The 24352-nt window shown below is 38.9% G+C and overlaps 1 protein-coding gene across 3 annotated transcripts; it reads left to right on the top strand.

Moving 5' to 3' along the window:
• Nucleotides 1–369: 369 nt before the first annotated feature.
• On the top strand, nt 370–24019 carry TERF1 (telomeric repeat binding factor 1). Of its 3 annotated transcripts, XM_063327046.1 has the most exons (11): nt 370–606; nt 4311–4406; nt 6605–6735; nt 7400–7486; nt 8854–9003; nt 12438–12544; nt 13630–13695; nt 13779–13822; nt 14896–14960; nt 23196–23394; nt 23891–24019. In XM_063327046.1, the coding sequence occupies exons 1-10, from the start codon at nt 420–422 to the stop codon at nt 23352–23354; spliced, it is 1092 nt and encodes a 363-aa protein (XP_063183116.1). In that variant the 5' UTR covers nt 370–419; the 3' UTR covers nt 23355–23394; nt 23891–24019. The 3 variants fall into 3 exon arrangements, with proteins under 3 accessions (XP_063183116.1, XP_063183119.1, XP_063183117.1); XM_063327049.1 differs by lacking the exons at nt 8854–9003; nt 23891–24019 and having other exon boundaries at nt 23196–23354; XM_063327047.1 differs by lacking the exons at nt 4311–4406; nt 23891–24019 and having other exon boundaries at nt 23196–23354.
• Nucleotides 24020–24352: the final 333 nt, after the last annotated feature.

The following is a 24352-nucleotide window of genomic DNA, read 5'->3' on the forward strand; positions in this document are numbered from 1 at the left end:
CAGGCCTTCCAGAACCTTCCTGCCACAGGGCAGGAGGGCGCTGTGAGCCGCTGACACCGCCTAGGTCTCGCCACGCCGGTTATTTGGCTCCGCAGTGAAGGGTTGCCCCGCACAGGGGCTCCCAGGGAGCGACGACCCAACGCCGGACATGCCCCGACGGGGGGGCTGCTGCCCCGCGGCCCATAAGCGCCAACGGCCGCGCCGCGCGCCCGACGACGTCACCGCCGCACGCAGCCGCGCCTCCTCAGAGGCCTGAGGCGCGGCGCGGCCCCGCCCACCGGCGGAGGTGACGGCGGCCGACGCCGGCAGGAGGCGGCCGCGCTGAATGGCTGCTGCCAGGGAAGGGGTGGGGCTGGGGAGGGCGCGAGCCCGGCCGTTGGTGGAGGGCGGCCGGCAGCCGTTAGGCGCGCGGGTTGAAGATGGCCGGGGAGGCCGGGAGCTCTCTGGGAGAGGCGGATGGGGGCGGCCGCGTCTCTTCGCCCCCGCTGGCTGAGGTGGAAGCCGTGGCCGCGGACTGGATGCTGGAGTTCGCCTGCTGCTGCCTGTGCTGGCACTTCGGGGAGGGGGGCGCGGCGGAGTTCCGGCGGTGGAGGGACGTGGCGCACGGTGAGGGGCGGGGGCCGGCGGCTTCTGAGGGGGCCGGCACTTGCGGCTCTCGGACAGCTCTGAAGGCAGCCTGTCCCTGCAAAGCGTGAGGGGCAGCTTTCTTTAGTACACTTAAGAGCGTGCTAAAGCGCTAACGGTGCTTCTGCACGCACTTCTTGTTCCGTGTAAACTTTTATACATGTGTGTAGCCTTCTAATGGTCGTCGTCACAGGCGTTGAGACGGTTTTCAGCTCTTTTGAGGACTTCAGAAGATTCCTAGAATACAGGGTAGCCTGTTGAAGCCATTTAATGGTATTAGCAACATCTGCACATGGTGATAATAAAACGGTGCAGGCTGCATTTTTGTTTTCTTGTTTAATCTACTGGTGTTTGAGTTTAGTGTGCAATGGCAGCTCTGCTGAAGTAGGATAGTCACAGTTCTGGGGAGTTTTCATGTTTTGGCTGAATGAGACCAGGGAGGGAAGCAAACTGAACTGTTCCAAGAAAACTGGTTACTGAGGGATTAGGGAACTATAGATTCTTAGGTCACTGGTTTGTTTCTGGCTCGAAGGACCAAGACCCTGATGAAATACCATGCAAACGACCTATGTTGTGGAATTTGAGAGCATCGCCCTCCTCTGAAGGGGAGAGAAGTAAAAGAGAGCATCTGTCATTCGTTTTGGTGGCTAGCCTGGCCCAAACCACGACAGGGGTGAGGACTTTTAGGTGATTATTTGAAAACAAGCATTGGTGGTAATCTTGATTCTATAAAGCTTGAATGTATAACATGATTGCCTGTACACCATCAACAGTTACTGAAGCTGAGGCCTCAGATGCTGAGAGTTCAAAGGTACTGAAAAGTTGGAAGAGGATTTAGTGAAGAGATGCAAGCATGTTAAAAACCAGAATAGAATTGCTTAAATAAACAGAGTTCCTTGAGTTTATATTCAGGGTTATGGTAGAAGACTAGAAGTATTTCAAGGAACTGTAGTCTAGCAGACAAAGGTGGAATAAAGTCTGCTGACTGGAAAAACATGTATTTAAAATGAGAAATACTTAAGAGTGAGGGTAGTTAACAAATGGAAGAAAATGTCTAGGTCTCAGATAAATTTGATGCATTTATGATGATTTTTTTTGTTGGAAATAATTTTCTTGAAGATACCAGGTTAGAGCTTTCAGGGATTTTGTGTGTGTTCTTGACTGAAGTAAATGCAATAGTATGCCTTGTTTAAACTTTTGCAAAGAACGGAATACACTAGCATGCAGAATGATTAGTAACGTGATTGATAGGAGAAATTGTAAGAGGTAAGAAATCTGAAGATAAAGTACACTGAATGGGGGGGCTGCTAGATTAAATTATTTACGGTGCTTCTTTGTGTTTTGGCCTTGTGATTATGGCTCAGTGGGAGAATTGTACTGAAGCTTCACGAAGACATAAGTGGGAAGCAGAGACGCTGTCAACATAGAAGCAGGTTCGAATATTCCTGAGAAGAACATGAAGAGTTTTGAGGACTGTATTAGTAAAAACAGTTAATTAAATGGTACGGAATGCAGGGTCACATGGAATTTCACATGGAACTGGGAACTAATAGCAAATTTGGAATTTGTTCCTGCTCTGTTCAGCAACAGAGGAAAGAGTTGGGCATATTCGTGCTATAAAGTTACAAAGTCAGAAGTGTAAAAGTCAATGGGAAAAGCTAAGCACAGTCATAGAATTGCATTAGAAAAGTGGGTGTATTATTTTTTTTTCATAGAAATATAGAACTATTACTCTTGCATATGTCAAAGTGAGACTTTACTGAAATAACGATTGGCTGTCAACAAGAAGGTCAGTTTAACTGAAGCAAGTGCAGAAAGGTAGGAAGGATAAGGGAACAAGACAAGTTATTTTATAAGAAGATAAGTAATATTTCTGTATAACTCAGTACACTGCCTAGTAGAAATAGCTAGGATACTTGGGATTAAGCATTGAAAGACAGCATGGCAAGGTTACATGTCTTGCCTACCTTATCTTGCCTTGACGGGATATTATGGTCTATATACCCAAACTAGCTTGTATAGGTACCTACATGGCAAGGAACTAGATTTGTAGAATTTCTAATGAAAGGCTAAGACAAGATACATTTGAGTGGCTATAGGGAGGAAGGCAATTTATGATTGAAGGCCCTATTAATAAACAAATTAATAGAGAAACTGCCTTGGAGATGAGGAGGGAGAACAGCCTAGAAAAGATCACTAAGGCTAAGTCTCTTTCTGTTTGTCTGCGTTACTTGTGAGTAATTGCTGCTAAGGACTTGGTGTCCACACAGTAAAGGCTTCAGGGTTTCTTTTTCTTTGGACTAGCTCTAAAGGAATTCAATTTGTGTAGTCAAGACTAGTCCATTGTACAAACCAAGCACAGGAAGTTTGCTTTAAAAATAAATCTCTGCTCTGAATTAAAGCATTGTTGTAGGTGCGCCTTGAAAGAATAGAGAAAGCTGAAAAATCTCAAGCAACTTGTCAAGGTGACCCCTTTTTTGAATTGTTCAGCTACAGTGTTCTTTCTGCCTAATCTCAAAATTTCCAAGCTCTGGCTCCATCTTCAGGGCATGATGATGGTGCTTATCTCCATCATTGAAATCCGTTGCCTACTATGGAAGATGCATGAATTTGCAATTATAATGAGTGGCACTTTACTGCTGTTCTAAGCAATGTTCTTTTTCTACTTCCTAATTTCACTATACAAATTAAAAGCTCTTGCATAACCTGTCCTCACTGAAGGAGTTAAAACGTGTTCTTACAAGTCCAAATGACAATATCCTGCTTGATGTTAGCATTCAGGACTATTTAATTACTTTGTAATTTCATCTTATCCATCCATAGGAGACAGATCATATGTTAATAAGCCAACAGACTCAGTACTTCCAAGTAGATCAATGCGTTATGTGCTGTAGTTGTGTCCTTGCAAAACTTGGGGGTCCCATGCTCTAGAATCCTGGCTTTTGCTAGGGCGATACCAAAATGTGTACATGAACACTTCCTGAACTAGGGTGTTAAGTCTGCAGCTTAGATAAGTCACTTGACACATTCTTCACTTTTCACTTTGAATGTTTCCGTATTATGCTGTGAAGATGAATTACTATATCCAGCACATTAATACATGAAGTTCACAGTAACCAGCATGTTGGAAATAAACTTATGATAGCTCCCATTCTAAAATATATAATAATCCTTGTGACCTTCCAACCTTGCGAGGAGGATTTCCCTTGCAGATTTACGTTTCTGACTAAGCTTTCCTTGTAGCTTTTAACAGCTTTTGGTCTGTCAGTTGCCATGGCAACACGTCTTACCAGTCTGCATGTGGCTCATGTTTTGTGGGCATTCCACAGAAATGTTCTCTGGAGCAAACAGTTGTCTTTCGTAGTAAGCTACTGAGCAAAACAAAACTTCATTTATTTGTGTAAGATACTGTGGTCTTCTAATTTGATGAATATAAGCATGTGATGCTTCTTCCCACTTCTAGGTTACTGTTGTGAACTGCAAGAGGGAGAGGTTTTTCTAGTCAAATTCTTAAAGATTATTTAAGTTAATTTAACATAGAATACTACTAACTAAATGTGCTTCATCAATTTCCTAATGAATTAGAAATTTTTATTTAAGTCTGGTAACACAGTGTCTAGTATATTTCTAGCCACACTGTGGCAGTACTGGAGCAAGACTGACTTAACTTTTCTCTTCTTTTCCAGCTCTTATTAATGGCCTCTCCAAAATACCTACACATCAGAAAAAAACAGTGTATCTCTGTCAGCTTTTGATAAGAATTGAAAAAGGAAAAAACCTCGGTAAATGCTCTGATTCTTTTTTTTTTTCCCCACTTGTTGTTTAAATAGATTTGCATGGACTTGCACAGAGGTATATTAGGTAGGCTTTCACATAGCCTTTACTGTACATGTATATAAAAAATAAAAATTACTGAACGCTACATTTTGGACTGTCTATATTTCACAAGTTACTGAGCTGTATGCAGGACCAGTGTTATTCTGTGCTGAGTGATTTAGCTGCTTTGAGTTTGAATGACTATATGCTTCTTAAATTACAGGTATTTTCTTGCCAGAGCTGCATCAGCAGAAGAAACATACTGGAAAAGATTGACTGGCTCTCAGTGAGCAATATTTGCAAGTTTAAAGCACAGAATGTGTGTTTCTTTATGCACATGTAACTCTAGAGGTTAAAGTAGGACAGAACAGTAGGAATAAGAATATGGATGAAAAGGATGACTGCCCTTATTTCTTACAGAAAGCTGTAAGACTTTCAGCTGGCAACAGGTCCTTAGGCCTCTTATTCACTACCATGTCTGCTATTTGGCTGCATTCACAACTTACTGGTTTAGCCAAGCTAATTTTTCTTCCATTTTCAAGTTTCTGGATGACTTATTTGCTGCAAGTTTTCACTGCTTGATAAAACTCATTGGAATTTAAGGACTTCAAAAAGCAGTCTTGCCAGCATAAGCATGGAAGAAAAAAGCATATTCTAGCCTAGCAGTTCAACAAAGGCTTGTTTTTATAGAATGAAATTTCTTATGTTGCTTATCAGGTAATAACACTCTTCTTGTTTTCGTTCAACTTGAGAATCAAATTCTAATATTTAAAATAGTTCTTCATATGCAAATTTTGAGACTTTTCTAATAATGCTTTAAAACTGTATTATAGTATGTAACACCTGGTAAGATGACTTCAACATGTGTTTATCTATCAGCGTAGAGAATGACCTGTGTGGTGAGGAAGATTGCATGTGCTGAGTAGGTATCGCATCAGATGTAGTTGCACAGTATACATGGAAAGCTAATATATTACATGGTAGCTTTTGTAATTCTTTTCCAATTATTAAAATATTTAAGCTGTACTGAGCCTTAAAACAGAGTAGGCTGTTTCAGATGCCAGCTCTTTGAGTTAAACACTTTGGTTTTCGTATTAAAATAAACTTAATATGAAGCGTCATATTAATTGATTTAAACAGTAATTATAGAAACACAGAAGGGCTAATTTTTTTTTTAATGTGAATATATACTTATAATACTATTTAAAATTTTTGTGTTTGTCTTTTACTGTAGTGAATATCAAACTTTTTTTTCAGTGTTTCTTAATTGTTTACCTTCTGTCTGAAAAATACTTACTGTATGGAATAAGAAGATATTGAGAGCAATTCTGCTATGATGTCATATAAAATGAAGGAATAAGTGAGGTGGCAGCTCAATGAACATCCTGAGCTAAGCAGGCAGTGCCATGAGGGAAAAAAGGAGTCGTGCACCTGCCTGCACCTACTGCATCTGTTATGTTGGGACACTCACTTGTGCAGATGTGCAATGACCAGACTAGGAAACTGTTTCTAGAGTGTTGAGGAGGTGGTTATTTGTCTGGGATAGATTTCTGCCAGAACTGGTCACAGATCCTGCTTGCTGTGAGTCTGCACAAACCTTGGTGCTGGCACAGTGATATAATGATACGGGAGGCTGCTTCTGCTTTTTCAGTGAAACTCCTGTTTTAATCTGTTTGAATTTCCCTCTCAGTTTAACCCCTTCAAATATACCAAAAAGTTAAGACATAGAAATATAGAGATAGACTCAGGAAAGAAACACTTAGGATAGTGGTTATATTGCAAAATTAACAGTGTCAATACCAAATGCTTTGATATCTGATGCCAAGCTTAATGTAAGAGTATTATTAATGCCAGCCCAATGATGCTAAACAGCACTATTGCAAGTGGCATTTTATATGTCTGCTAATTATTGTTCCCTTAATATCCCTTAAAAATGCAACAGTAATGCTATTAGGTAGAGTAGGAAGAACCAGTCTCTCTGAAAAGAAGGCAGTTACGTCAGGTCTCTTAAACACAAGTGACGAGAGAGACTAAAAATTATTTGAGGAAAAATGAATTGAAATTATGTATAGTTCATATTACTGTATTGTGTATAAAGTAATATATTTTGCTTTATTAATTTTTTTAATACCCTTTTTTCTTTTTTTTTTTTTCCCCCCCTAAGAATGCTGTTTTGAAAATGATGAAAGAATTTCACCTTTGGAATCTGCTCTTTCCTTCTGGACTTTACTTGAAAGGGAAGAAATTAAACTGGAAAAGCTTCATGAAGATATTCGTCGCTTGATTCAAATTCAGGTCTGCGTGACTTATTCAGAATGCTTCAGGATGCTACCTATTAATTCTGCTAAAACAGCGTTCCTTTTACAAAAGGCTGGGCCTATTAGCAGGCTGAACTGAATTTTTTAAGTTTGTTGTATTTTCAAGTACAGAGTAAATAGATCTGTACAGGGGATCTTTTCCTATCTAGATTGGTTCTTGTTTGCCCCAGTTCAAAATTGTTTCAAAAGCGGCCAATCTGAAAAAAATGAGATATCAATTGAGAGATCAATTTCAAAATACTAGTATCTTGAGCTTTAAAGTATATTATGAATATCTTTTTTTTGCTTAAAATAATTCCTTGTATTAGAAAACTTTTTATTTCAAAGAGAAGCATGTAAAAGCATATCAATAGCTACTGGGACTGTGAAAGTCTTTCAGAGAAAGATGAAAGCAATACTTAGTAGGTAAATATGGGACATTTTCATCAGTTAGGGTCCTTTTACATGCCTGATGGAGGTGTTTTAGCCCTTTATACATGAGGCTTAATATTACTTCAGAACTAGCTGTTACAACTAGAAAATTGTTGGTAATCCTTACATATATAATCCTTTGGATTTTGGAAGAGTGTGACTTCTCTTGTTTATTTCTAAATCTCATGTGAAATGTATTTCAGCATATCTTGTAATTATATTTGTTGTAGATTATAGCGGTCCATATGGAAAATGGATATTTCAAGGAGGCTGCTGAAGTTCTTGAAAGGCTATTTACAGACTCGGAAACAGATAAGGTAGTAGCTTGCTTAACTTGCATTAAGCTCTCCTCTTTTCAGAGGAGAAGAGGGTGATGGGTTTCCAAAGCTAGCAAGCGCTACCTGCATAGCTTTGTCCTAATTGGTGCCTATGCAGTTACTTACACACCTGTGGCACTTGTAGATAAAAAGGAAACTTGTAGCTATGGGATTGATAGAAATAACGGGTGATTTGAGGGAGTGAAATTCTTCTAGCAGCGGTTGTTCTTTACTGTGGGCAGCATCAGTGGGACTTCCCCACTTCATATGAGGAGTGAGGTGTCACTACAGATTCTGGGAATTTGATACTGCTGTTTTCTCAGAGTAAAGACAGTATAAACATGCTGGTAGAGACTACTAACTCGCTAATAATCAGTCTGCTCTGTTTTTCTGAAACATTGCAGTGCACTTTATTTGTCATCTCTGATTAGTGTTCTACATATGGAAGCATCACAGGGAAGGAAAGTTCATTAGCATGTGTAGTACAGAGTGGATATTATTATGCCTCTATCTGGAAAAGATAACATATGTGGGTCTGGCCACCTCCTGGTTTGATGTTGACTACATCATTCAGAAAGGTGCCAGTTCAAGTGCATATCTCTTTAAAATAATAGAAAGCGCACACACCTGAATTTGCCAGGATGGAGAAAAGAGCAAAAGAAGGACTGCAAGGAAAAAGAAAAAAATGCAAAAATGCTGCCTCTATCTTCCTCTGGTATATTAGGACACATGTTCTATGTAAATAGCGGCATGTGTATAACTTATTCTTCAGATACACTCTTCCTTCAGAGGACTCAGATGTTTGGAAAGTGTAGGCTGCGGTAATAGTATTCAAATTCATAAATAAGAGCACATCTTGTACACAGAAGTTAATTCTTGGCTATATTGGCTCTGTAAGATTCAGAGTGGCTGATAGACAAAATGTGAAGTTGGAATTATCAGTATTGATGTGTCCGTAATGCTACTGTACCAAATAGTCCTTTTCCTGAACACTGTAAATTCAATTCAACCCTTTCAGTTCAGTCTTTTTGAGGCAGCAAATGAGAAAAGAGAACCCAGTAATGAGTGGCCTTTTCTGGGTGTTTGTGCTCCATTGACAACCTTGCTTTCAGCATTGTTCATAAAGGGAATGAAAATGAGGATCTCTAGAAGGTACATTTAACCATTTACTGAGCACATAAAGTAAACTCCTGGTATTATGCCTAGTTAACTTTAGAACCCTTTCAAAGTGTAGCATTAAGCTGTATAGGCATATTTAGAAAACTGTATAATCATCATGTTTAGCTTTGTGTATGTCCTTTTTAGCATAAATGCCAAGTTTACTGCAGGTTATATTTTTGTGTTGTATAAAGCTGTGCTTTTCTTAGCCTTTAAGGGTGAAGCTGGCAACTGTAATTAAAAGCAAGGATCCATATGTTCCCCTTCTCCAAACCTTCAGTTACAATCTTTTGATAAGTAAAATCAAGTCTTACGTTGAACTTTTCATGAAAGAAAATGAAACTAACTTCTTAATACAGGTATGTCAAAACTATTTACAAAACTTATTTCAAAAGAGATACCTGGTAAGATTAAATAGATTTATACTTTCAAGAGAGTTGTTTAGACAATATTCAGTTATTGTATTAGATGAAAAGGAAGCTTTATCTTCCTTTGGATTATTTTATTAATTAAAAAAAGGTTGAGTATATGTTTAGGAGAAAGTAAGAATTAAGACTCCTCTAAAATATCTTTTGTCAATGTCTTTTCCACAACTGTTTTGATTAGAAAAATAGTTAGGAAAAAGGCATAATTAGAACGAGGTCCATCATTAGTGTATGTTTAAGAGAAGCAGTTCTGATCTGAGACTCCTTAAAAGATAATGTAACTATATATTCAATGTTTATTTAGTTTAAGTCTATATGACTTCTCATACTAAAAGATCAAGACCTGTTAATTTTGGCTATAAGCTCTAGGAATGTCAGGGGAGTTAGGAGATAGAAAACCATTATTGCTGTTTTCCTGCAAATAAAAAAGCTCCTTACAAACCACCTTGCTCAAAAGTGATTTAAAATTGGCAAGAACATTCCTCCTGCAGTTCATCTTCAGGAGGATTGTAAAGAATTTCTCCTATGTTTACTTCCTATCAAAGAATATTGAACTACTCAATTACAAAAGCACAAAAATCTAAAGGTAATAAGAAGCAAATTATAAATAAACAAACCTGAAGTTCCTCTGGGGCTTTCATTTTCTTACCAGAATAAGAGACTAGAGAACTTTCAAAGTACAATACAAGGAATACCTTTTAATGGTTTCACTCGACTGTCAGTTTTCAAGTTTATTTTTCAAGGCTGTTTCTCTGAATATCTAAGAAGAGATGGAGGTTTCAGAGAAGGCCCAGAACTCCATATTGGCGTACCTAGGCCCTCTCTGCAGCCACCCCCAACTGCCTGCACTTCTGTCCTACTGTCTGCACTAATGTTGCAAATCTTACTTCTGAAATCTTTACTCTGCACTGAGTTACACTGGGACATGGAGAAAACAACTTTGTGAAGAGTTCCCACTTCTGCTGTGCAATACACGTCACTGTTTCCCAGCAGTGTACCCTGCATTCTCAATAAAAAAAGCCTGGCTTTAACTGTTAATCTCTCTTCTCTTCTGGTAAAGTATAATCATACAATAGTTTGGGTTGGAAGGGATCTTTAAAGGTTATCTAGTCGAACCCCCCTGCAGTGAACATCTTCAACTAGATCAAGCTGCTCAGAGCCACATCCAACCTGGCCTTGAACACTTCCAGGGATGGGGCAGCTACCGCCTCTCTGGGCAACCTGTGCCAGTGTCTCACCACCCTCACAGCAGAGAATTTCTTCCTCGTATCTAATCTAAATCTACCCTCTTTCAGTTTAAAACCATTATTCCCCCATCCTATCACAATACTCCCTCCTAAAGAGTCCATCCCCATCTTCCTGTAGGTTCTCTTTATGTACTGGAAGGCTTCTATAAGGTCTCCCCAGAGCCTTCTCCAGGCTGAACAACCCCAATCTCTCAGCCTGTCTTCATAGAATAGGTGCTCCAGCCCTCTGATCATCTTCATGGCCCTCCTCTGGACTTGCTCCAACAGGTCCATGTCCTTCTTATGCTGGGGGCTCCAGAGCTGGATGCAGTGCTCCAGGTGGGGTCTCACAAGAGCGGAGTAGAGGGGCAGAATCACCTCTACCTGCTAGCCATGCTGCTTTTGATGCAGCCCACGGTATGGTTGGCCTTCTGGGTTGCAAGCACACATTGCTGTTTCATGTCTAGCTTTTCATCCACTATAAGGTGGTCTGCATTGCTAGACTGTTTTGTAGGCTGCTTTTTCTAGGTTATTGTCAAGCTTGGAATCTAAAAGATTGCAGCTCCTACCGTTGATGAAGTTCTTGCGCTTCAAGAAACTCTTATATGTTAGCTGCCCTAAGAACAGTCTGCAGATAATGCATTACAAGGAAAAAGGACCCATACAAAGAATGTATTGATCTGAATATGTCGTAATTTTTCTTTATAACTTTCATTTCTCTTTTTAAAATAATTATTTTTAGGGACAAGTACAATTTGAAAACTACTGATAACTTCTAAAATAAAATACAGCGGATTTAAACTTTTTAAAACTAAATCCTTTCTACCCATTTATCTGTATGGAAACATGTCCTCACTTTCACATGTGTTTTGCTACTATCAACCACTGTAAAAGAGACGGTATTTGGAAAATTTACAGCTGAAAGATGTGGTAGTTTGGGTAGCTATGAAAATTTTGACAGAGAAATGTTTTCTTCTGTGATTGGAAGTATTCTGTCACCAGAATACCTTCCAATATTTTCCCAGATGAATGAGTGAAGTAGAGACTGGTTTTGTGTTTTCTGACTCTTATAAATGTTGAAAGATTCTGCAAACTACTGTGAAGGACAGTTAAGATTTCAAGAAGACTGAAAATTGGATGACAAAAAATTAACAGGAGGCAAAAAAAGCCCTGAAAGAGGAAAAGGAATTAACATTGGGCCTGTAGTGAATCTTGGAAACTTTTGAATCATTTTGATATTTGAGTGATGCAAAGCAGATCACCTTTAGGGATGTATAGACAGTGTTGGATGAAAGATGGATGGCTCTGCTTAGTAACAATGGTGCGCAACCAGGATTTATTTTTTTTTTAGGGTTTGGGCAGTAAATACACCTTAAGATGCTATAGAACAAAGTTGATAGCGTGGTGGCAAGAATGACCTCATATGGACTAAGTGATTATTATTTTTTTTTTTAAGGTGTTACTTATTATAGCAAGTAAGTGGGAGGAACCTAGGGAAAAGTACAAATCTTGCAATCCTCTGGACATTCTATAAAGAGTAATGAACTATTCCTTCTTCCTCTTGGGAATAGAGGAGAAATAATCTTAGCTTGTGGCTAAAAGTTTAGGCAGGATGTTACAAAATTCTTTTGCTAATGCAGGAAAAGTTACTTTACAAGCCTGAAGTCTGATTAGACATGTGTCTTCTGAAAGTGTTACAGGCATGCTTGATCCTGCCATGTGCTAGAGAACTAGATGAACTTGTGAGGCCTCTCAGTTTTCAGTTTCTAATCTAGTTATAAAAAACAGACTTTGGAGTACTTTGATAGTATTTGCAATCTTAGTTAATCTCTGCAATGTATTTCACGCATCTATACGTTCACTTATTATGCAAGTATTCACTGTATTTCTGTGTGGCCATATAAATATCACTTGCAGCTATGACTAAAATTTCTCTGCATTATTAGCTGATAAACATCTTGATGGATTTCAACTAAACACGCTACAGTTGTTTTGAAACTACTTATTTTAATGGTAATACCTCTAAAGGGTCTGTGAAATGAGGACTGTTAGTCCTAATAGACAGTACGCATACTAATCTTAGTGTAAAGTACTATCTTGGTGCTGGCTTTAATTTTAAAGTATCAATTCCATTTCCCACAGGCAGCCACAAAACAAGTAGAGTCTAAAGGACTGGGAGCAACAGCACTGCAAAACAAAACTGTGAATGTCACTGAAAACCACAAATGGAATTTGAAAACAAAACAAAGGTTTGTATTAAGCATTATACTGCTGAGGGACATGCTTGGACAGTAACTTGAAACTTGTAGAACTAAGAGTAGGTAGGAGGACAGATGTTAAATTCCAAACTGCTGTCCAATGGAAAGTAAACTACAAGCACATTCTCTATTTTTAAGTTTTGGGTTTTCTATGGTTGTTAATTTTGGCATTTACATCAAACAGCTTGGCATTAAGTTTAAGTACTTGTTGAAGATGCACATTTTTCAGTTTAAACAGCTGTCAGTCTTAGATAACAATAAAAACATAGAAATACTTCAAATTTTTTTTTTTTTCCTTTATGCTTGATTGAGCTTCTTTTAGTCCTGCCCTCCTAATTTCAGGCTATAGGTTGTCTGGAGAAGAAAGAGGATAAGGAAAGGAAGACTCTGCAAGAAATCTGCAAGATTTTCTTACTTAGTGATACTCATGTGATGGGAAATAGGTTGTTTCATGATTCTGGTAGTGTGAACCCTCAAAACAATTATACGCTTTTCTAAGAAGTGCTGGGGGAACTTGACGCTCAGTTCCTTCCCCCCTCCTTTGACTTTATTTTGAAAAATACTAATATTCTAGGTTTATCACCAATTGTTTTTCATGAAGAATAAATTGTAGTCTTTAGTTGGTCTATAGCTTGTATTTCTGCAGTTTTATACTTGGAATACTTGGCATCACCTAGTTAAGGAATTAACTGATACAGATCGAGTATACAGGAATGCATGTCATAAGCCTGTTTTTGTTGGAAGGATAGCTCCTGACACAATTACATTTGAGAGGTATGATAAAAGACTTGATCAAAAAACCTATGGAAACAATCATAGATTTTGAAGAAGGTATGAAGAAATAGATGTGCAAAACTTTTCACCTCTTCGACTTAAATATGTAATTTCTTGTATATTTCTCTTCCAGCTATAGGGAGGCAAGGTTAAAAGGGGTAATGGACTGAAGCAGTTAATGTTTGTATGCCACTTTCTGTAGAGAAATCTTGGGTTTTTCTTCATTTAAATAATGTTGAATCACATAAATGGCAAGTTACTGCGTAGGAAATCTTTTTTTGGCTTTTTCTTTTTTTTTAAAGATTAATGAAAGAGCAACAGAGTATTACAGATCAGTTGCCTGGAGACATCGAAAACCCCACAGTAAGGTAAAATATTTTTGTTGTTGTTCTTGGTCATAGACATTTCATGAAATTCTGTGTATTTTTAATTAGTTCTGTGTTTCTTGCAGGCGTCGTTCAGGACGGAAACGCAGAGTGAGCAGTGTTCTTCAGAGTGAGTATTAGCTTATTTTTACACTTTCAAAACAGTAATGTCAAACACTTTCATCCTCCTCCCACGATAAATGTGTTGGTGGTTGATAACTGCTATCCAGCGCGACTGGATTAATATAAAAATGACTGTTGTGAAAAAATCTCTCCCAGTTGTCATGTGTGGTTTCTGCACAAATACAGATTTTGTGGCTGCCACATTTCGGAAGCTATGAAATGGCTTAAGGTTCTCTGGCAACTCATTTTGCAAAATCATTCACTATTTTCTGGGTCGCTTGGGTTTTTGTTTGCTTTACTGGGATTTATGATACTCTGTGAAAAAGAAAGCTGCCAGAGGAGTACTGAAACTTGTCTCTTTCTGACTTCTGATCTAGATAACTTTGAGAGGAAGGAACTAGAGAGGCTGACTGATTGGAAAAACAAATTGTAGGGTAACATGCACGAAATTAGGATGTTCTTGCATCTTCCTGGTATTAATTCTTAAAAACTGATGACATGGATTATATAATATTTGTAAGTAAGTTCTGAAAACCATTAGCACCCTCTTAACACAAAGAGATGACATTACAGCTTCTGCATGTGGCCATGTTGTACTTGGAAGGACAAAATCTTAAAATGCCGTGGTTGCTTGCAATAGTTAGAACCTGACACGTGTTCCGTGGAAATGATGGAACTATCATAGCTCTGATTGCTGGTTAGTTTCCATTCTCTCTGTGTAAAATTAGAGCAGTATGTGTAGTAAAAATGTTTTTACTAAAATGAAATAACCGTGTTTCATTATTATGTACTAATTTTTACCTAATTGTTTAAAATATAATTCTTCTGTGAGCTCTATTCCATAGAAGATATAGTGACTCTTTTGAACAAACTATTTTTTGAGTCCTCGGACTAAGGTGAGAGTCACGTGCGTAAATATACAAAAGTATATTTATATACAAACAGACACTGAAATTTTCCCACTCTGTCAAAGCATATCAAAATAGTATACGTTCTTGTCTCATGTAAGTGATAGAATGCAAAACTGCTGCCTTAATGTTGACTTCTCATTGGTCTGGATGTATATTAACTGTCTTCTAGGTCTGAACAGCTTGCAAAATGTGGAAAAACGTGGAGATGCTTTGGCTTGTGGCCGAAGAAGACAGGTTTGTACCTATTCTCTATTCTAAATGGAGATAAAATTAATCTGCACTGCATAGAATTTTTTTTCCCCAACTTCTTTTGACTCTGTCTCCAAAATGCCTGGTTTTAAGATACTCCACATTACTCAAGCTGTGCTACAGTTCCTGAAGCTGGTTTTTAAGTTCTGATTCCTGTTTTCTAAGAAGAAAAGGACCCTTTTTGTGCAGTCTCAAATATTGTTGCTAGTGCTTATGAGCCTTTAATTTATTGAAATACGCTGTTACTAAAGCTGAGTCTGAGTCTTTTTAAAACATGTAGGGGAAAAAAAATTCTTTCCAGTGTTTGCATTAAAGAATTCAGAATGTCACTTGCCTATAAGAGGTTTTGGGCAAACACCAAAGACTTTTTGTTTTCCTACTTAGAAAGTTAAAGATTGTGCTGGTTTTGGCTGGGATAGACTTAATCTTCTTCACAGTAGCTAGTATGGGGCTATGTTTTGGATTTGTGCTGACAACAGTATAGAAAACGCAGGGATGTTTTAGTTATTGCTGAGCAGTGCTTTCACAGAGTCAAGGCCTTATTGGCTCCTCACACCACCCCACCAGTGAGCAGGCTGGGAGTGCACAAGAAGTTGGGAGGGGACACAGCTGGGAGGGCTGACCCCAACTGATCAAAGGGATATTCCATACCATATGACATCATGCTCTGTATATAAAGCTGGGTGAAAAAAAAGAAAGTGGGGGTGGGGTGGGGACGACATTCAGAGTTACGGCGTTTGTCTTCCCAAATAACTGTTATGCATGATGGAGCCCTGCTTTCCTGGAGATGGCTGAACACCTGCCTGCCGATGGGAAGCAGTGAATGAATCCCTTGTTCTGCTTTGCTTCTGCACACAGCTTTTGCTCTGCGTATTAAACTGTCTTTATCTCAAACCACGAGTTTTCTCACTTGTACTCTTCTGATTCTTTCCCCCATCCTGCCGTGAGGGAAGTGAGCAAGGGGCGGTGTCATGCATAGTTGCCAGCTGGGCTTAAACCATGACAAGGTTTAGCAATTTTGTAATTCAATACTTTGTTCATAAATATATGAAAACATATATTTACTCAGGAAACTATTCTAGTTTATTTATAAACAAATAGGATCTCTTTATATTGCTGCATTTCAAATAGTCATTTGCATTCTCTTCATGGCTAAACCTACTTCATTGAATTACTTCAAAATAATTCTACTATGTTCACTAACGCTAGACTTCCCTATTGGTGGGAAGTACAGAAGTATATGCCTTAATAGAAGGCAATTTGAAGTTGATTTGATGTTGGAGTGAACTGTTACAAACTGATTTTTGCACATAGCCAATTTTCTTCAGATATCATGACAAACTGTTAAACACTTATGAATGAAATTAATATTAAATAAAGGTATTCCCATTGTTGAATTCCTCTTGAGAATATCTTGGGAAGCAATATGGAATCTTTCTGTTTACATAACAGTGCAAGTTATCAACATACATCCATTTTGGTGTGAGCTGTTTCAGTTTTCTGGTGTTCATTTTGAATTTCATTTTTTATATAACAGGGAAGGGCAAACTTGCTTATGTCTGTTTCAGACTGTCCTTGAGGAAAGTTGTACTTGTTCCTAGTTATTTAAGCATTTTTACCGAAGTTGAAGTACTGGTTAAATCTTTAGTCACATGCTGTCCTGACACTGGTTGAGGTCCTAGTGAGAGCTCATCTTCCTTGGAGGTTAAGCCCCCTGCTACATATAAACAGTTTTTCACTTTCTCATAAATCTCAGGATTAGTTAAATCACTGAAAGCCTCCTTAAAACCTGCAAATACAACCAGTGCCCTAAAAAAAAAATATCAGCACTTAATGGATTTGCTTGTTGTCTTCAAAAACACAATAAATTACTTTATTCCAACTTAGATAGCATGCACACTTCCATCAATCTTCTTTTCAACCTCAAGATTTAAACTAATTGGACCACAGCTGACACACAGCTAATGACAGCTTTATATTCACCTATTTTTACGTTGAGGTAATCTGTTACGGAGTCAGCTACAAGCACTGTATCCAGGCCTAGGACTTGTGCGCACATCTTGCTAGAAAATAAAAAAAAAAATGTCTGTTACTATAGTTCAACCTTAATTGAAATGTGAAGACTAAATTTATAGAAAACTACATCTGATAGTAGCAAAGGACTCATTGAAAACTTTATAAAAACTCGAAAGAAATTAAGATTCATGGCTATGTTTCTTTAAACACTTAGAAAAGTAGGCATTTGCTGTCTGTGTGATATTTATGCTGTACTCGCTGCCAGTGAGACCTCTCACAAATATTGTATAAAAAGTAATGATATTGGCCTTTTAAACAATAAATCTGCTCCTCTGCTTAATAATCTGGGATATAAAATTGTCTGCATGCATGAAAGAATGCAGTGAATGTCAGAGCTGTTGACTTCTAGAACTTCCTTTTCCATGTAGTCCCTCTTTCAATGTTGGCATTGTTTGCGCTTGTTTTGTAAATGGCATTTCATTGCAATGGTTCAGTGCCCATTTTCAGCCTTTCATTGCTGTGTTTTCAGTTAGCTGCATACAACCATCTGCAGTGCTATTGAAAGGAAGGGTACTTTATTTTCTCATTCCTAAATTAGGGCATGTAAGTGTCACAGAATTTAGGGAACTGTTTGTGCTCAACCTCATCCAGTATGTGTATGGCAAGTCCTGTGAGTTGTCTAAAATCTGACTGACGGTTTGCTTAAATTAAAGAATGTGTCTGAAAATTTGGGTTTTCAGAATTTAGTCAGACTTGTATGAAAAAAAAAAAAGTCCATATACTTAAACTAGAGGAAAAAAAATCAGAGCAGAGTCCCAGAACACACAATCAAAGGAAGACAGGTTACTAGAGCAGAACTGAGTCTACAGAATAAGAAGATATTTAGATACGTGAGGGTATGTCTACACAGTCTGTCTGGCAAACTCAAGCTTGCTCTGCCAGCATTCTGAGCAAGCCAAATGTCACGTTGCTCTGTACGAGGCACTGTGATTGTGTTAGCTCAAGCATAGTGCTGCATTATGTCCAGTCTCTCAACCAGCCTTGGTAGCTTGTAGCAGTGCGATGCTAGAGTCTACCTAACTGCCATCCCAGAGGGAACAGGCAGTTTGTTGGGGGACGGGGGACACAAGTTACTGTATACGGTTCCTCGGTGAAAAGGAATTGAGTCAGACTCTGGTTTACCTGTAATGCAGGCTCCTCGTTTATATGTTCAACTGAAGACATTTATTTTTTTAAAAAGCTCAATATAAGCAATTTAAAAGCAAAACAAGCAAAAGCCAACCCTTTTAACAGCAAATGTAATTAATCATTACAACAAGTAACATGGGTTGTGATTGTCTCTCTTGCTGGAGGTATTTGGATTGTCTGGTTCTGTAGGTCAAGCATAACTGTGTTACTTGAATAAAGATTTTATTTAGGAAAGTTTTCTGGTATGCTCTGAAATGAGATGAACTAGATGGTTCCAATGGAATTGCTGACCTCTTAACTATAGTAAAAAAAAAAAAAAAAACCACACAACCACTATTCACTGCTAATGTTGCAAAAGATCTGTGGAACAGGAAGTATTGGAAAAAGGAAGTATTTTTGATAAAGAGTAGGCTATTTTAGAGAAGTTTTAGGTTTCTAACTGTTTAGAAACACAACTGAACTACTACCACTCTTAGTTCTTTCACTACTTAGTGAAGTTTATCAGTGATCGTGGTTTCCTGAAGAGGCGCTGATAGTTGCATTAAGCTGGAATAAGTCCAGCTTCCACACGTGAAGCTTGATCTTTGTGTACCTCAGCTTTCATATTGTGTTGATGCCAAATTTTTGCTTGTTGCAGAATAACCAGAATACAATTTTGATCAAGCTGAATGTTACCCAAGTTCCTCCTCCTCTGGAAACAGCCCCCCTGCCTTTCACCTCTGAGCGTTGCTGCCACTTTTAGCAGCTTAAATTCCAGGGAAGGGGGGAACCATGCAGAATGACACTCAGAATTGCCACCTGGTAATAGGTGGTGCCTGAATTGTTGTTGCTTTTCAGGGCGGAATATTTTAAGGATCCCTGGAAGGGTTCCAGGTCATTAGGAGAGAAGAAAGTTTTTAAAAAAAAAAAAAAAAACTCCATGGATGAGAGATTTATCTGACCATCTTGGATGCATGGACGTCTTGTGCCACTGACAGTCATACTGGCTGTTTCTGGATTGTCCTGCACAGCCACCCTTGCGCACAAGCAGCATCGTATCCGTTTGTCTAATGACAGCAGCCATGAAACTTACATTTCCACTGGGCACACTATTTTCAGAGTTAAGTGATGTTTGTTCCCCTGTAATTCACAGATTTCCTCTGTGCTACTCAGTTATTCTAGCTGGCATTATCAAGTTTAAATTTCTATAAGTTGAGGCTATTCCTTTGCAACTGCATTTCCCTTTCTAGCCAAATCTTCACCATTTTGAAAGTTCCAGTTGTAAAGGTCAGCCATAACACGAGGGTCCTGGGCTGGGGGTGGTGAAGGAGGTGGCCATTTCTAACATCCCTTAACAGTTTTGTAGCCAGCAGGATCTGGTTGAGTTGTGAGTATTCCTGACATTAAATGTATATAATCCTTACGTGATGGGGACCAATCCTTTGCTAGTGCACCTACAATGATAAATTTATAACCAAACCTGTAGAGCCTTATGGGGGCTCCCAAAGGTGACCTGCACCAATAAACCCTCAGGTTAATTGGAAAAACTGGATTGGGAAAAAAAAAAGTGTTAATAGAACATTGGAAGAGCAATAGGAGGTGTAAATAGCTGAAGCTGAAGGCTTAGAATTTGTGGGTTAGTGGATAAAAACAGAGGTTTACCAAAGTATATACAAGACCTCCTCCTGTAAGTAGCAGATTACTTCCCACTACCAAATGGATAAATGGTGTTGGCGATAAAGCAGGAGGGAACCTGAGAGAATCAGGCTATGGCTGACCTTTACAATTTGTAAAAGGATGTACTGTCTAGAGCCTCCTTGTCTGATGAATTTCATTTGCTGCTGTTATATACCATATGCTGCTTATCTGACACAGTTGTGGTGAAAAATGGCTTGTAAAAGTTATAGGAATGTGTGCAGATGCCCAAGTGTGGACCCAGCCCCTCTGCCTGCCCGGTGCCCCTGCCTGCATCCCAGCCCTCGCACCTGCTTCACGGGTCCTTCACTTGCTGGCTGGTGCAGCTGGGTGTGCTAAACACAAGCACTCACACGTTCATCCCATGGGCACTCTATGTTCCGGTCGTACTCCAGTGTACACTTGCAAGAAGTCTCCTTTTCAGGCAAAAGGTGGAAATTTCACTCATTCAAGGAAAAGAAGGAAAGGCAGAGGGGGCCTGTGCTGCCTGTGTGTCAGCTCGCAGTCACTGCTGCCATGCTGACCCTCCAGCCTGACGATAACTACACACTCAAAGGAAAAATTACAAGACACAGAAGGGCTATTCCTGGTCTGATAGTTGGAACTGTTAACACCATGTCCTGAGGAAGCTCGTACTGGAGCTGGAGATAGGGAAGGGGAGGGGATAATGGGCAGTCCCCCTCACCCTTGCAGCCGAGTTAACGCCAGTCCCTGCAGGGGCGGCTGCATGTGGCTTCAGCCCTGTCCGGAACGCAGCTTGTTCATTCCATGGTCATACCATGGTAATACCTGAAATCAAGCCAGACTTTCCTGAGCAACCTCTCCTAAATTTTACCAGATACCAGAAGTACTTTTGCCAAACTTACCTTGACCAGACCAGAATTACAATTCCCTTTCCCTCTTTTAGCCAGCAGTGGGGCGCTGGACTGACCTGTATTAAAAGCTGGGATTCAGCAGCCTCTGCGCACCATGGGAACCTACAGATGACCCTCAACTGAAGCCCTAGCAGGGATTTCAAAATGTCCTGTACCTTTCCAAGCAGCACCAGGGAGTAGCCCGCAGTCCTCTCCAGCAAAGCAGGACATGTGAATCCCATTCACAGCACCAGATGCTGTCGTAGGAATAACCTGTACTGCAATTTAGATGAGGTCAGAGCAGAAGCAGTTTTCTTGCTGTGGCTCCAGGAGAGGACAGGGAGCAGCAGTGACAGTCTCTGCTGATGTGAACTCTGCCTGGCTGGGGCAGCTACAGAGTTCCTGTAACTTTTACAAGCCATTTATCACCAAAACCATGTCAGATAAGCAGCATATGGTACATAACAACAGTGAATGAAATTCATCAGACAAGGAGGCTCTAGACAGTACATCCTTTTACAAATAGTTCACTGCTATGTCAATTAAATCGTTCTGACAAGCAAGACCATTAGGTGCAAATGCTTCTTAACTACTGAGGCCTGCCAAGGCCTATGAGACAGTAACTATTTTGCTTTCACACACTGAACACAAGTAAGTAATTGCAATGCCTTTCATCACTTGCCTATGTACATTTCATAGTGTTCTTAGGAACAAAAGTGCTGACTTTTTTGATATTTCAGAGCCACTCCGGAATAAGTAAAGCACAGGCAATGGTTAAATGCAGAAATAACAGCTTATTGGTTGCATTTTCAGCAGTCATTTGCTCATGACATGCACATAAACACGTGCAGATTTTGTAAAAGTCCAGTAACTAATGTTTTTTAATATGGAATCTGCTGGTGCTCACAGAAATGCCAGCATGAGGCCAGTGAAAACTGACCATTTGTCTCCTCTCATAACTTAGTGTGGTCCATGAGACCATCAGGAGCAGCAGGACATCTCCAGTGCGAGAAGCAGAAGTGAACACAGATAAATTAAATGGAACAGCTACACAATACAATTCTTTGTACATCTCAATCTCATTAACATTTTTAAGTTTACATTTTTTCTGTAAGTTAAGTAATTTTAGATTCTGGGGAATAAATTTAGAAAGAACATGCTATCAAACTGCAGTTTAAAATAGAAAATGATACTTACTTTTTAGAAACAGCTTTCCTACACGGTTGTTTCAACTGGGGATCCTGTCCTGTATTTGCTTACATGATATGCAATTCAGTTCGCCTAAGGAGGTACGCTGATCATACATCACTATGATTAGTTGTGTATTAAGCAAGCAAAGATTTTAAGACATTTGCGGAGGACCAGGTTCTAGGAGAATAAGTTGTTTTATAATAATTTCATATTAAAGTTGCCAATTGCTATTCCAGAGTGAAAGCATGACTATGTAATACACATATATTAAAAATGCAGCGATTAAAAATAGACATGATAGGATATATAGGATCTGCAAACTTTTCTTATATATATGCATGTTTAAAGCTACAGTAAAAGAAAGTTAATATTCAGTTCTCCTCATACTTTACTGTAAAGGTAAGCTTTTCAAAATCAAGTATTTGATTTAGGTAAGCTTTTAAAAATCAAGTGTTTGATTTTTTAAAAATTCAGTTTTCTTTCACTGTGTGCAGTTTTAAAATTTTTTGAATTGAGATGTTTTTATCAAGAGGCAACTAAGGAATAACTGGTACACTGGAGAACTTCATTGGAAGGGATTGCTTACAGATGTATAACTGCAAGTAATTTTGTCTCCTTTTATGAGAGAAATGTCATCCCCTAAAGATTAAAAAGCTTGTAGGTCACGACAGTGAGACTTAAGTAGTGGACTCAAGAGACGGCCAAAAACAAATGCATAGCCGTTACCTCAGCATATGGCTGATCTTACTTTCAAATGCAATATGTACATTTTGCTTCTATCAGCATTTTAAATATTGGGATTTGTTTTTTCTAAGTACACTGAAATTCCGTTGTTGTTGGTAAATGGGGTCTTTATTCTAAGGCCCTAGATTAAAGTCACAAAATGCTTTCTCTTTTGTGATGCATGCTAGGATCAATCAAGGTTTGTCTTCATTCAATCAGCTAATAAAGTACAATTTTGTAAAGCATGTTGACTGAAACAAAACTTTGCTCAATGTCTTTTTTTCTTTTCTTTTCTTTTCCTCCTGGTGAACGTTGAACCATGTGATTCTTGTTTCAGGAGATGTCTGCTACTGTGTTGTAACACTTGACTTGGTAACCTTCGTTGTTGTACTTAGTGTCAAGTTATGGTGCTCAAAAGAAATCAGAATGACCCTACTGACCCTCCGACATCTGTGCTCTGTAATAACTGGAGCGCTATACAAAATCTTGCTTTTATATTTGCTATAAGCTTAGTTCTTACATGAATACCTTTGTCTGTTCATATAGCTGATCTTTTTCTCTGTTCTTCCCCTAGCGATGGACTTACAAAGAAGACTTGGCACTGAAATCTGGAGTAAGGGAGTTTGGAGTGGGTAACTGGGCTAAAATTTTGGTCCATGGTGACTTCAACAACCGAACTAGTGTCATGTTAAAAGACCGGTGGAGAACACTGTGCAGGATCAACCAAGGCTAATTTGGACTACAGGAATCAACTCTTCTTGACATTTCCCTACGTAAGGACCTACTCTGTCTTTTCAGGAAAATAAATTATTTTAGTCTGAAAGTGTCCAGCCATGTTGCTGTCCTAAAACATGAAGCAGAATAGTAATAGGTATAAAACATTCATGTAAGCTCACTTGCTTGGGTAGTGATGACTTAAATGTAAAGCCTGGCCTTTTATCTACTTGCAATAGATGGTCTAATTTCTGAAATGTGAAAATACTTGCAGTGATTTAAGAAGGGTCATTTATGTGTACAGGGGTATTAAATCACTGGCTACGTGTTTAGCTTGACAGAGGCTAATAGAGAGTCAAGCGTTCTGTATTTTTAAAGGGTTGTATCTCTAGTCAGATTGAGTATTTTATCATTTTACTTCCTGCCATATAAACCATTCTAATTTGATTTGCTTCACTTCAAATTTTGGTCAGACTTGTCATCTCTGTCAGTAAGTTATACCAAAAAATATGTATTGGTATTGCTGATTTTATAAACTGATTCCTTTTTTTGCAGTTAAAAGAGATATATTCTTGAAGGCTGAACTGTTCAGGAAATACTAAAATAATCCCTCGGCTTTCTGTTTTGGAGGTCTGCTTCCATTAAGATAAAGTGGTGAAGTACAGTTACAAAGGTTTGTTTCACACTCTTATTGTGGACAGGACATCAGCTAGATCATCTTCCTCGTTCTTGCCACCAGACACTACGGTTTCTTATTGCAGCTGCTAGAAAGAGCGGCAGGCGGTGGTCTGGGTTCCACAGAGATGCTGCATGTCTTAACAGTAAATTTTCTCAACCTTAAGGCATAATTTCTTTTCAGCAAACATTGTGAATTTCAGGATCTTGATAAAATACAGGCTTTGTCCATCAGCAAAGAATGCTAGAGCTGCCATAAGCCAACAATTCAAAAAGTCATAGCAGGTATCTGACAAGTGCAAAAGTGCAGTATGCATCCTCTTTAGTGCTGTAATAGTAATT

The sequence above is a fragment of the Chroicocephalus ridibundus genome, chromosome 2, assembly GCF_963924245.1.
Source record: "Chroicocephalus ridibundus chromosome 2, bChrRid1.1, whole genome shotgun sequence".
Classification (NCBI taxonomy): Eukaryota; Metazoa; Chordata; class Aves; order Charadriiformes; family Laridae; genus Chroicocephalus; species Chroicocephalus ridibundus.